Source organism: Pseudopipra pipra, chromosome 3, assembly GCF_036250125.1.
Source record: "Pseudopipra pipra isolate bDixPip1 chromosome 3, bDixPip1.hap1, whole genome shotgun sequence".
NCBI lineage: Eukaryota > Metazoa > Chordata > Aves > Passeriformes > Pipridae > Pseudopipra > Pseudopipra pipra.
In genome coordinates, this window is record NC_087551.1 from 41051123 (window position 1) to 41065494 (window position 14372).

Consider the following 14372-nt stretch of genomic DNA (forward strand, 5'->3'; position numbering starts at 1 on the left):
AGAAAATAGACCTTAAAAAAAAAAAACGAACACCAAATTAAAGACTCACCAATCTTGAGATAGGTGGCAGAAAACAAGAGACACTGATGTCAGTAGCAAACGTGCTTTGGTTTAAAAGGACTGATATTCACTCACAGTTCCAGTGAAGAAAAAATGCACCTGCATTTTCCAGTGCCATCTTGCCTGGAAAGACAAAAGGTCTTCCTTGCACCATGAGACAATGGCTTAAAAGTACTGGTCAGGTTTCCCAAACCTGTTGTTATAATTGTTTGGGGTTTTTTCCCACTCTATTATATGATGAGACTACAGTAGGCACCATACCATTATATGCCAGGCAATATATCTACTTTTATGGGGAACAAATACCACTTTAAGTCATCTCCCAACAAGACTGGCTGAGCTGGAATTTGGAAAACTCAATTCTGCCATCATTCCTAAAGGAACTTCCCTCCCCAGCCTCTAACAGAGAAGTGTGAAATCACTTTACTTAGCTTTAAAGGTCAATCCTCATTTAAGACTTAACAGCAATCCCACTAAAACCCTGCTAGACGTTGGGTATTTATTTAATCATTGAACTGTTCTTTTGCAGCATATTTTACAGCTTAAGAGACTTGACATTGAAACAGGAGGACATCCAATAGTTAAGGTTTCTGCTCAAAAACCTATGGCATACAGCCCTGAAAAGGTTTACACTGGTCCCAAGTCCTTCACCTCTAAAAAGGTGTTTTGTCTGAGTAAGATGCCTGAAGTAATTAAAGAATTAGCGATATCTCCAGGGCACAACCTTAATTTGCAAAAAGCAGCCAGGAGCTGTACATTCTCAAAGGAGTGGGACCCTAAGATGAATTTTCTTTTTCCCAAGTATGATGAAAATAATATTACCATCCAAACAGATTTGGGCAGAAAGGAATGAGGCCGTGGCATCCTATAACATTGCATGTACCTCCTACTGTGTGGGGAGGGGCAATGTTTGTACCAGACCCCCTTGTTCTGAATACAGGAAAGAGAAAGGACATTCCTTCCATGCTCCCGGCTGTTTGCAGGACACCTGTAAAAATGCCTGTCCCCATCCAGCCCTGTACAAGTGTGGGTGTCAGTTCTACAGAAATTAATAAATAAAATTATATTTGAAAATGGCTTTGAATAGTTTGCTGATTTTAAAAGTTACTAAACTGAACAGAAAAAAGTTAAGCAACAACTGAATTCTTAACAACTTTCTACAACCAGAGATGACAATAAATTGTACAATGAACAGTGTGCACCTAGGAGGGAATTCTGTTTTCACAGCATGCAAAACTGATTAAGTGGTAGCACTTTTCCTGAACACATCTGCACACCTCATAGGGAAACACATTGTTTAATACTCTCAAACACTTCTTATTTCACCATTAAGCATGAACAGATCTGAATAAGGAAAAAAACCCAAACAAATAAGAAGTATCAATAAACATAACAGATTGTAAAACAAATACAGATAAATGCAGTATTAAGTCAATCCTGATTAAACAAGCTCTGCATGAAAAACACGTCAACATTTGACTGAACTTCACAGACTTGAAGTTTCATACATATAATTTTACAAGGGGTGTGGGACAGGATTACCATCAGAAAACTGAAAATAAAATCAAAATGCAGCCTCTTAGCAACTGCTGTCTGGGCCATGCAGGACAGGTTAGAGTTGGTTATTTTTACACCCAAAGTGGAATTCTGTAAATGTCACTTGGGACTACAGGAAATTTTCTTGAAACTTTAGTTAACCCTACTTATACTGCAACTGCAGGGAAGGGTGTCTGGAAGTAGAGGGAGAGAGACCATCAGCTTATTCCTTCTACTTCATGATTTGTCAGCACCCATGTTGAAACACACTTGGATGCACATAAACTGGGTTGCCAACAGCAAAGACACTTCTACATAAGCCAGGCAGAACACACATAGATTTGGGACAGGGTTCTGTTCTGTTACACCAGGGCTAAGTTCCAGACACTGAAGTGCTCTCTGTACTTCAGAGCAAGCCCAAACACACTCAGGAAGACTCAGATCTCAAACAGATTTTACAGTTAATTGTTTTTACATGAGGTGACCTAGATCAGAGTTAGACCACCTCACTTCCAAACACCCAGATTAGAACTGGATGTTAGCTACAACTCTGTTCAATTTTTTGAATTTGGTGAACTAAATAAATACAAATCCCGCTATCTCATTTTCACATTTTAGATTATTACCAGCTTTACCTTGCTACCCTGAAGGCTCCAGTAAAGCCTCCAGGGCCTAAAGCAGGAAAGACAGACTCTAAAACATCCGCAAAATGTTTTGTTGAAATAAAAGCTTTAGTGTTTACAGGAAAGAAAAGGTCTTCATTTTCTGCAGGATTCCACAGCTGCCAAGATGTCTTGCAAAATGCTGTTTCTGTTTTCCTTACTAACCTAGAGAAAGAGAAATTAAAACTGATGTAATTTGATGAATAGCCTCTATACCAGTGTTTACTTCAAAAACAATCAAAGGAGAAATTCAAATGCGTTTCTTTTTCAGTGCAGGAATGTTGACTGTCAAACACCTGCCTTCTTCTGCTACTGAGAACACAATATACTAAACCCACAAACAAACATAATTGAATATTCAATGATCTTTTTGATTTAATTATCCATGGCATTTTGCAGTATTATTCAGGGCTTGAATAATTAACAAGAATCACTCAAAGAACCAGCATGTACTTTTGTCATTACTAGAATCATTTTCAACCACCAAATTTAACTTTCCTACTATAAAGTGTTCTTACGCCTTTGTTACTTGCAAGGGTTGTATTTATTAAGATGACAGACCCAGCCAAAAACATCTGCAAAGAAAAAAAAATTTAAAACAGGCTTAGAAGCATAGCTCTGCACTCTGAGAAACCTTAGTACTGCAGGACAGAAACACCTCCAAAAAGAAATAAGAGTACTTGAGAAAGCTGGGGTCTTCTGCAGCATGCTGAGAAACAGCCTCGGTTGACCAGTCCATGGAATGCTGGGCTTTAAGACCAGCATATGTGAAAATCCATGTAGTCCAGTGCCCTGTCTTTTTGCTTTCCAGCACATACAGATTACTGTAAACTGCCTATCAAATGCTTGTGCTTGCCAGTAAGCTCAGTTCCTGGGGGCACAGAGCTGGAGGGGGCTCTGGGTGTGTAAATTAGCCCTTCTTGACAGACCAGGCCCTGATCCAGAGCCCAGTGACCCACAGTGCCATGCATTACTAACTCAAACAAAACCTGGGAGACGACTGGGGTGGTAAAGGGTTAAGAAGCAATTGCGAAGCATCAGCAAAAGCCTCATTTCAAAAAGTCTAAGAAATTTTTCCCAATGTTCAGACCTCTGCAGAGAGGGCAGGAAAAAATCAAAGACAGATTAACCCCAAAAAAAGAGTAACGACATTCCTATAAAGTTGGAGAAAAAGCTGTTTGACAAGAAAGGAGAGACATAACACTGTGCACAGCATAAAACTCTCTACCAGCAAGGTTTTCACTGCACTCCCTGTTATCTGCATTTAAGATGTGAGCACAAGAGTCTGTATCCCTCCTAGTACTACAGTCAATAATGAACAGGAGGAAATATTGTTATTATTATTATTATTCAATAGGTGACAACCCTACCTCAAGAATTTGACCCTAGGAGCATACCACTATTCACAGTCACAGACATCCTATCCAAATGCTGGAAACCAACACAGTAAAAGCTGTGTTGTCTGTAAAAGCTACAGACAATGGTCTCACCTACCCCACTTGAATTCAAGACAGCAGATCAAGATGGGACTAATGAATAAGTGACATTAAAAAAAAAAAAGGAGGGGGGGGAGTAATGAAAGGGAAGATCTGCCTGAAAATGTCACTGGTTTTACTGAGAATCATTCCAAGCCTGTTCTAAGATAAACAAAAAACCTCACAATAACAAAGAGAGCAAGACAACAAAGAATGCTCGTCAGTAAGGCTATTGAGAGACCACAAAGTAAACAATAAACAGCACATATAAGCCAAGCTCTAAATCTCACAGCAAGTGTACTGATATCCTGACTTTCAAAGGACCTTCTGCACATTTAATACTCTTCCCACTCTCTCACAGCCAACAAAAACGATACTACATTTTATCTATCCCTTTTCCATACCTACATGCCAGAAGTCCAGTGAGAGCAGCAGAGAGACAGTGCCAAGCACTGGGAAATTTTCACAACTGTTTTACAAACGCTGCTTTATAGATATAAGTCTCCTCTTAAGATCTGGAGACATTCTGTGCAGGCAGCTTTCCCAGAAAGAACAAATCTCCCAGTATCTGTACTGAATGTACAAACAGATGGGTACAATTTTAGACAGGGAGTTGAAAAAACCTGTAGATGCTGCTTATACTAAGCATTTAGGTAAGGTGGAGGAAATTACCACCTAGACTGCAAGCATGCAACCGCAGAGGACAAAAGCCTTCTTCCCCTGTTAAAAGTACTGTGAAGGAAACTGCTCATCTACAATCTGTTCAAATGGAACCTTTTTGTCTCATCCATTCAGCTATTTTCTTTCTTAATAGGCATATGCAACCAAACTTCACTAATGGGTTTCACGGAGGCAAAATTACTAGATGGGGAAAATGGGAGAAAATTAGTATCTGCCAGCTGCTAAGGATAACCTGATCCTATTCATGACACCATGTCTGCAAAACTACACAGACACATGCAGTGCAAAAAGAGCCTCTGTAGTTTCACTGTAAAGTTTAGTTCTCAGCAAAATGGAATTGGGCAACAATGGAAAGAAATGTGTTAAATATCAGAGCTCCTATCGTTAAGTGCCCTAAACATAATAAATTAAACATTTGAGAACAAATGTTCAACTGCTTTTAGAGCATCTGGGCCCATTTACCAACAAAATAAGCTTTCAAGACAGAAGGGACTGTAAAACCCCAAACAGCTGTCTCTGTGCTCTTGGCATCAAACATCAGAACTGTCCTTGTGACACTAAGAGAAGGATGAAAAAACTTTGCTGAGCTACTTGAACGCAGCCAATCTCCATTTTAAGTGATGAAGCAGCCAGCATGTTTTTGGAAGGTAGTCTCCTACTTCTGTACACTTCCAGGCACCATAACAGTTAGTAAGAAATTACTGACCATGAACTGTTTGGACAATCCAGGTTCTCCCCATGCCACAGTCCTCGAAGAATATGTGAGCTGGTGATTCAACATTCACTTCAGCTACTAACATTTCTGACTCCCCACAGGCCAGTTCTGTTCCTGGTCATGTACATGTTTTAACCAGTTGGGAAAAAGCACACAGTGTGTCACTGGAGCAAGAGAGACAGATGCTCTCCTGCACAAGACTTCAGCATAGCAGGTCTGTGTCACGGGGAATGACTGCAGTCTGTTACACATTTCACATTCGTGCTTTTGGCTAATGGATTCACCAGAGAACTCTATTTAATCAAAGAAACCTGCATGTCCTAATCTCAGCAGCATAAACAGGATGGGTCACTTTTTTAGTAAAAATTTTTTAGCTAGAGAAAACACTGCTCCGTTGAAATTTACAGAAATACTTTTTCTGGCTGCAGTCAGTACTTGGGAGAAGGATGTGTCAGAACACTGACACAGCTAAAAACCCAGTGTTGAGTAGCACGGGCCCTTGGAACACCACCTGATAAAAAGAGACAACAGGAGCCTCAAAAGCTTCCTTGAAAAGCCAAATGCTATTTTCTAGCACTCCGTTTCCTCCCGGGAGTACCAAATGCACACACGCTACTCTCCTGCTGTGACTGCAGCCTAAGCATTGAGTGACTGTTGCTTTCAGTAAGGCTTCTCCATTCTCTATTCCCCAGTCCTACCACTGTACAGCAAGTCATACAAAATTCATATTCATATCACAGAATCACAGAATATTCCAAGCTGGAAGGGATCCACAAGGATCATCAAGTCCAACTGGTAAGTGAATGGCCCCTTTGGGGATCAAACCCACAACCCTGGCATTACTAGTGCTGTGCTTTAACCAACTGAGCTCATCCTCATGTGCATCTCTGTTCAATAGCCTGACAATGAACATTCATCAGGTTGGTAGTAGAAAACCTGGGGCTTCATCTCTGAAAGGAACAGCAGGAGTTGAATGCTTATTAAAGAAAAGGAATAGTCTCTCCGAGTTGCTCCTACAATTGCTTTAGCACTTAATTAAACTGGCATTTAATGTAAAAACAGAAACTGAAGATGATGATGGGATCCCCAACTAAAAGAAAGTTGAGGAACTTTTCTGAGCACTGCAGCTTTTTTTAACCTAACTTTGAAGAGGAAACATAGGTAAAAGGAGGGGGGGATGCGTTTAGCTTGATTTTGTGAAGTATCCAGGACACTTAGAGATGTTAAGGAAACCTCATGCATGTATTCCTATGAACAAAAACTTGTGGTAAGCTTTTGAGACCTTCCCTGTAATTGATCAGAAATGCACTTTGAGGCCCTAATATTCTGAAAATTATGTCTGTAAAAATAACATAATGAATTCCAAAATTGGTTCACTGACTCCAGAGAAAGTATATTCCATTTACAAGTGTCTCTCTTCTATAAATCATTTCTGCAAACTCCACTGCTGCCTTTTTTTTTTTTTTTTTATGAATACGATTACTGGTAATACTTCTGCAAGCCAGTTTGGGGAAAAAAAAAAAAGAGCTTAAAAATCTGACTGTACTTTAAAAGATTTAACTCTGAGGAATAATGAATACTTATGCAGCAATAATACTACAGCAAGAAAACCTTTTAACACAACTATATCATTACTTCTGCAGCCCCTCACAAGCAAAGCCAGCTGTGTGAGCCTGCTACATCAAGTGCCAAATGGGATTTTTTTTTTAATAATGTGAGCACCTGCCCATTAAGAATAAAATGGAAACTAAAAAGCTTATTTCATACAAGCTACCCACAGCTATCAATTGGTAGCAACAGTTTTTAAACAGAGCCAAATACAAAACAGTAACCTAGAACAGAAGGCTCTTTAAGGATATTAAATATTACTCACATTGAACACTTTAACATCTTTCCTACTTCTTATTTCTTCAACAAGATCCAGTGGCTTTCCCTTAGGTATTGGAATAGTTCCAAGCACCACAGTCCCTGAGCCAGCCAGCGTTTGACGAACAGCTTGAATAAAAGCCTGGCTGAAGAGTTCCATTTTACCAATCTCATCAATGACACAAATTCTTCTCTCTGTATCACCACCATGGTTTACCTGGGGAAAAATGCATCAAGAGACTGTAAGTAAAACAGAATTCAGGAAAAGCAACAGAAATAATTTCTATGCTGATAAAAGAAACACCTCCTAAATAAATAAATTCAATTGTAATACTGGGGAAAGTGGAAGAGTCAAAGCTACTGCTGGCAAATGACAGACTTGGAAATCTACTATTTTTATTTCAGGACAGATTTTTGGAAGGATGAAAATATATGTACAGTATAAATACCACCTGCTATAGGAAATATCCATAATATCAGATTTCCGTCAAAGCAGAATTCTCACAATGTTCCCATACAAGCTATTTGACAATTAAGAACTATACTTTGCCTACTAGCAGCTCTCAATCATTCTGAGGGTCACCAATTTTTAAAAACTCTATTCTTCCCATCAAATTATGCATTTAGAATAGACAGAATAGATCAACAGTCACATAAAACAAGTATTTAAAAAAATACACTTCCATTAACTCTAGACTTGGCATTTTTTTCTCTTTCAGTTGGGTTGAAGGAGGAGCACTTCTCTCAGAACAACTGGCTTTCTTCAAAGCTACCTGGATAACAACCAAGCCATTGCAAGTCCTTCCCACATCAAAACAGTCGTTTCTTTTCCATTTCTTTGTTGAGACCTATCTTATTCTATAGTCCTAGCCACCTTCCTGGATTGTAGGAGAGACATCATACTAACAATTAACCACATTTGTGGTTTGTTTGCTTTTTTCATGAGGTGAATACTGTGCCAAACAGTATCGTGCTGCAGGCTGGTGCAAGCAGCAGTGAAGTCTGCAAAAAAAGATGGGTGACTGCTACTGAGGAAAAAGCAGCTCCTAAAGTTGAGGAACTTTTCGACAGAAAAACAAGTGCAATGCCTACCCTGTTTTGGTAAAAGTAACTCAGAAGTGTGCTCCATTATTTACAGAAGCAAGGAGGAACCCAGCTAAATTCAAAACATCACTACAGATCCGTAAATATGTACCAAAACAAGCCATATTACACAGAACCTAAAAAAAAAAATAGAGGCATTCTCCCTTGTGAAGGCAAAGTGTTTGCTTCTGGGAAAGTAAAAGAACTGTATAAAATGTATCAATCTTTTCAAGCTGAGTCCCTACTGAGTAGCTGTTTTATCTAAAATCCTTTCATAGATCAGTGAGCCAAAAAGCCAATACCAGACACTAGGTCACACACTGAGAAACACAGCATTTTGCTCTGAAAGAAACTGAAAAAACTTTATCAGTCCTGCCTGGTAAAGTTTGCAGAACCGGAGAGATCTTCCATTGCAGGGTCTACCCCATTCTCACTGGAGTGAATAAAGCCATAAGAGCTGCTGCCAAGACTAAATGGGCATGTGCCCATTTCATGCTGCTCTCTGATCAAACCAGACCATAACTATGACTCTCCTGACCTCATTCTTCATTTGTCTCTTCTTGTTTCAGTTCTGTGATCTTCCTCACTCTCCTCTTCCACTATGGGCCACCTACATGCACGACCACATTCCTACAAAACTGACAAACAGCGCTTTCGGTGAGCACAGGATCATGCACTGTGTAACTCTGCTGGCCCCAGTTCTTCTCTTCACCTTCTTGTACTTGCAGTAAGCTATATAAGAAGCTGAAAAATTCAACACTGCTAACAATTTTCTAGGAAGATCTCTCCTGGACTTCATATTAATTCAGTAGTGAAAGGATTCCAAATGCAGTACTGGCTACATGAAGTATTTCTATTAAACTATCTTTGTACTTACTAACATCATAAATACAGTTGCAGCAAAATTAAACATATAAAAATTGTTCCATTTTATTAATATTTCCTTTCTCCCTTGCCCCAACATCTTTGTTTCCCTACTGTCAGACTTTAATGTTCCTTGACAAAACCAAGAATCAGATCGTCAATCTTATTTTTGCTCCTTGCACCTCTGTGGTTTTTTTGTTCTAAGTTCATCAAAAAAGTCCCTTCTTCCTTGTCCCCTTGAGCTTTGGCAGTGTAGAAAAATCACAATAGGATTTTTTTAGTAGTACAGTTCAGCAGCTGCTGCACACTGTTTGTGATGTTATTGCCAAAATCAGATCTGTTCTTGTTTAATTTTAGAGAGGTGAAAGGTTGGAGTGAGAGAGGAAAGAGAAGGAAAAAGGCAGTAACAGAATATTAGCAGAAGGATAGGAAAAAGACTGTGTGGAAAGTCTTGTCACAGTCAGAGCACTCCTTGTGCAGCAGGCTAAATCCCAAATAATGAGGCTGCTTATTATAAGTCTGTAGGTACTTATGCAGTGGTAATCAAAAATACCCACCGGATTCAAGAAACAAATGCTTCTACTGGAAGAAGATGAGAATCAGAGGAAGTGGGGAAAAAGGGCTCTAAAGAAGAGCAGCAGCAAAAGCCTTTTTCTTGCACCCACTGACTCAATTCTCCATGTTAAGTCGTTAGTACATTTTGTTTGCTTTCCAATATGTAAGACAGTGGCATAGGAAGAAACGTTCTACTAGCTGCCTCTTCAGGCCAAGGAGGTCTTGTTCACAGGATGACATCAGATCAAGAAAAAGAAGAGACTGCAACCTCTGCAAAACCACAGTAATGACAAGAGAACAAGCCAGATTTGTCCCTCCAGATTCCTCATCCCGAAGTCAATCAGAATCAGCAAAACCCAAGAAACAGGCCATTTATTAATATCAAAAACTAGTGCTGTAGAAGGGCCTTCCAGTAACACTGATCATCATAAAATACATATTTTTCAGCAGCTTTCATAGAATACTCACATTTCTTAGCATAGGTAGAACCAACCCCTCAAAGGAAACAAGGTCTACAACATATTGTCCAACCCGGTATTCACATCTTGAAGTAGAATTAGAACTGAAGTTGAAAAAGAGACACAAAATTCCTTCTCAGTACTGAGTTTAGTGAGAATTCACTGCAGTCATTTCAAGTGGATTTATGGGAATTTATTCAAATAAATCAAATGCCCTCAATTCTTCTAAGAAAGGACGGGAAATAAACTCTGCAAACCATGATTAAGTCATATTGCAGATAGCTTGCTTTTAGATAACACTTATACCATAAGCTACCTTCACAACTATGCAAGCTCAAGTTTGAACAGTGTATGGAAGGACAATGGCATCTAAAAGTCAGCAGATATATACACACCGAAATCAAAACTCATGTTTGCAGTTCAGATCTTTGAATTTGATGATGTGACACTACAGACAGCATCACAGCAGTAGCCCAAATCTCAGTATAGGCTGTGAAACCCTTAAACAATCTCAGAAAAATACTCAGTTTGCATGTGCTGCACCACACTATCCTAGGTGAACTCCTGTTATTAGCAGAATGTAAATTATTTAGTCAGATCACCTCTGTCTGAACGAGGTGCTACGGTCACACGTGGACCTGGACTAAGTTTTGCTCAAAGTGGGAAAATCTAAGGTTAGAGAATCAGGAGAGACTGTGAGCTCCTCTGCACTTCAGAGGCCCCTCTCTAAGTGTGGCTCTGAAACCCTCTTTTTCTTAAAATTCACATGTGAGTTTTGAGGGCCAGTCAATGGCTCTTTGAAACAATGTTATAGGCAATTTCCCTTTTTATTTTCTACTTCTGTCTCCAAAAATTAGCCGGTGGAAACACAAAAAACTTCCTCCCTGCCTACAATAAGCTACTAACTGTATTCCAAAGAGACTTGGCCTCATAATAAAAGGCTCGTCAGTGCTTACTCTTTATCTGGTCTAAAATGGGCAGTAAGAGAGAACATCCCCCCAGCACATTTTCAATATTTCAGTATGCAACAGAGACACTGCCTGCATATACAATATAGGTATCAGCCAGGAACAAGAACTAAACAATGAACCTGATCATGAAAGCCAAATGTGTGCTGGAAATCACCTTCTGGAAGAGCATTTAACATGCTGATGGATGAAGCAGACACATAAAACAATAAGCTGCTTACAGTTATTAAAATCTCAGTACCTGACTCTAGATAAAGGTCCTCGGTTTCCAGACAAAGTGACAACATCAAATCCTGTTCTCCTGCCACCTTCTCTAACTTCCTCCGTGTAAAATCCATCAATGGGAATGCCTGAGGATTTTAGAGCTTGCGTGACTTTCTGGATCAAAGTAGTCTTTCCAACCCCTAAAAATAAAGAAGAAAAAAAGCACAGAGCATTAATCTTCTTCTGCACTAAAAGCCCATTTTTAAACACCACAGTAATGATTCAGTTCAGCAGGAACACTGATTACTTTTGAAGTTTGCAAATTATTTTTTTTAAATGGTAGGAAAGAACAGAAGCACCTTTTTAAGTTCATCCTGTACTGAAACGGTAAAGTTTTATTAGCATTTAAGAAGTTCATAACAGAATGGTAAAAATATCCCAGGCTACCACTGAAATAGCTTAGATAGCACACAGGCAGGCCACAAAACTTACCCCAAGACAGGTAAATACATGAGAGCCATACTGTTACACAACTGATATTCAAGCTTGCTGGAAAACTGACTGATGAATCTCCCTTTCTACCACTGATATTCACTCCTTTTTAAGAACAGAGCTAAGTTTACCCCCTTTTTAGATCAAAAGGTCAAAGCAGATGGCTATTAACAGAAGCCTAACTGGCACAAAGAACACACTACTTTCACTGATGTCCTAGAAATCAGAAGCACTTGATGCCTGTGAGATACCAGGTCCTACATGGCAAAAAGTATTCCCAACAATAGAAAAAATCTTCTTCTGGTAACTGAATCTAGAGACATTTTGACTAGACATAGGGAAAAGCTTTTTTATTGTGAGGCCAATGAAGCCTGAAACAGGTTGCCTGTAGAGGCCATGCAGTCTTCATGTTCTTTGAGGTTTTCCAGACATGACTGGATATGGCCTTGAGCAACCTGGTCTGGCCTCATAGCTGACCCTCTGTTACATCTCTTGAAGTTCCTTTTACATGAATTATCCTGGTACCCTTCCCTTTAATCCATTTTCTTACCCTAAGACAGGTCCTTAAAATCCTCACCACCTGATGTCTCCTTGCACATTCTGATATACCTTTTACAGCGTAAACATTGGTCATGTTCCAGGCATCCTTTCACGTCCCCCAAGGGAGCTACTTCTTCTCCTTTCCATCCCTTGACAATCTCCTTTTAAACTCATCTTTATCACCTCTCACAAAATTTAGTGCTATCACTTCATTTTTAATCATTGCTCTAAAAAAATCTGAAGACAGAAAACAGTCCTGCAGAATTAATTCCCAGAGACGAAGAACACAGACCAAATGTGAGATGCCTAAAGATGCCAAAAGAAATCATTTCAACATGCACACACCAAATTTCTCCTTTTTCCTAACAGTCAGTATCAATGACAAAATACACTGTGCTTTCAAGGGCATCTAGCCAAACTCTTAAACAAACTTTTCAAAACTGAAGAAAAGGGCTTTCTGGCAGTTGAACAACAATAAAATAACAAATGTGGCACCCTCAGTATCTAACATCTTTCCAAGGCCTTGTCTCTATAAGCGAATTTATACTAATTTGGCTAAGTGGATTTGCTATCTCTAATTTGGTTACCTTCATTCAGTAAATTGCTGGAGAAAGCTAGAATGATTCAAACTAAGTTTAAGAAAGCTTGAAGTTATACATTTAGCTAATCAAAACAGTACATTCAATTTCAGATAAATGACAAGAGACAAGGCCTAAGCAGGCCTAACCCCTGAGTCTCCCAGAGGGCTGCCTTTATTCAAGTGGATGGAAAGACAGAACGAAGGGGGTAGAATGTATTCCTATCTCAGCTTAGCAGCAGCATTTTAAATTAATTGCAGGCATCTACAAGAGGTTCACAGAAAGGAGAATTAGGTCCACTGCTTTACTCCCACACCGCAAAAGAAACGTTTGCAATCATAATAACTGGTTCATTTCTTTATCAGCCATATAGTTCAACCCTCATACTATACCCCACTCTGCCTCCACAATAATCTGATTCCTCTACCTTGATGAACTACTCCAGTGCTTCAATCACAGCCTGTCCATCTGGGATATCAATTTTTACCTATATCTGCACATCACTTAGGTTGGAAGTGCTAAATCACTACAATTAAGTTACAGAAAACACGAGCTCTCAGAAATTATTCATGGATGCAGTTTACACCGAAACAGGATTAGTTGTCCGGGAGGTAGGTTTTTTCCCCAACACCGAACTGCAGGGCTGGAGCCAGGGACAAATCAGTAGTGTCTGGAGAAGTACATAACATAGGGGACTGGATGGAGAGATAACACTGCCTTTCATTAGGCACAAACTAATTAGCGCATTAGGAACAGCTCTGACCCCAGCACGGGGGGAGCGCGGCAGCTCCGGGCCCACACGCCGGGGGTCCCTGGAGCAGCTGCCGAGCCCCGCTGGAGCTGGAGGCGCTCCCGGAGCACCTGGGAGTGCGGGCCGGCGGCGGGGCCCGGCAGCAGGTGCCTTTACCCGGCTTCAAGTGCCCCACAGCCCCGCCGGCACCGTGCAGGGAGGCGGCCGAGGCCGAGCCGGGCCCGGCCAGGCTAAACCAAGCTAAGCCAAGCCAGGCCAGGCCAGGCCGGGCCGGGCCGGGCTGGGCCGCGCCGTGTCTCAGAGCAGGCCCTGCGAGCGCACCGCCTCCCCCTACCCCGCTGCCGGGGCTCCTCCCGCCCCCGTTACCTGGGGGTCCTGTGAGAAACACGTGCCTGGACATGGCGGGGCCGCGCTCCGCCCTCGCCCCCGCCCGGCGCTGCACCGCCCCCGCTCCGCCCCGGCCTGGCCCGGCCCCGCCCCACACCCAGGCACTGCCCCAGCCCCAAACCCCGGAGCAGAAGATTACTGAACCCCTGGGCAGGCGGTGCCCCCCCAGGGTCGGGGGGTGAGCGCTGAGGGACGACGGGCCGTTCCCGGCCTGAGGCGGCCTCGGAGGCGGGACCCAAGAGTGGGCGGGTGCTGTGGTGTTTCCCATAATATTGACGGCACTTAACGTGAGGGGAGAAGGAAAAAAAACAACCTAATTAGTTGCTAAATGAGGTCAGCGTTTTCTTTGTCTAGTCAGTTTGACCTGTTACGTTGATGAGTATGTTAATAGAATCGTAGAATGTTAAGGGTTGGAATGGACTTTAAAGATCTTTTCATCCCAGCCCTCCCTGCCATGTGCAGGGACACCTCCCACTAGACTAGGTTGCTCATGGCTT

At 41.2% G+C, this 14372-nt stretch overlaps 1 protein-coding gene across 2 annotated transcripts; it reads right to left on the reverse strand.

Moving 5' to 3' along the window:
* Positions 1-545: 545 nt before the first annotated feature.
* NTPCR (nucleoside-triphosphatase, cancer-related) lies at positions 546-14179 on the reverse strand. 2 transcript variants are annotated; one of them, XM_064648810.1, is made up of 5 exons: positions 14020-14179; positions 11165-11327; positions 9966-10059; positions 7003-7212; positions 546-2423 (listed from the first exon to the last, which is right to left on the reverse strand). In XM_064648810.1, exons 1-5 carry the CDS (start codon positions 14141-14143, stop codon positions 2355-2357), a joined length of 660 nt encoding a protein of 219 aa, XP_064504880.1. In that variant the 5' UTR covers positions 14144-14179; the 3' UTR covers positions 546-2354. The 2 variants fall into 2 exon arrangements, with proteins under 2 accessions (XP_064504880.1, XP_064504881.1); XM_064648811.1 differs by lacking the exon at positions 14020-14179 and adding an exon at positions 13855-13961.
* Positions 14180-14372: the final 193 nt, after the last annotated feature.

What these genes read in the sequence shown, in the direction of transcription:
- NTPCR (XM_064648810.1), bottom strand. Translation starts at nt 14,143, where the DNA reads ATGGGAAACACCACAGCACCCGCCCACTCTTGGGTCCCGCCTCCGAGG. An exon ending in GGACCTTTATCTAGAGTCAG is followed by an intron (nt 10,060 to 11,164) that starts GTACTGAGATTT and finishes TTTCAACTTCAG; the next exon opens with TTCTAATTCTACTTCAAGAT. An exon ending in TTCTACCTATGCTAAGAAAT is followed by an intron (nt 7,213 to 9,965) that starts GTGAGTATTCTA and finishes ATTTTTCCCCAG; the next exon opens with GTAAACCATGGTGGTGATAC.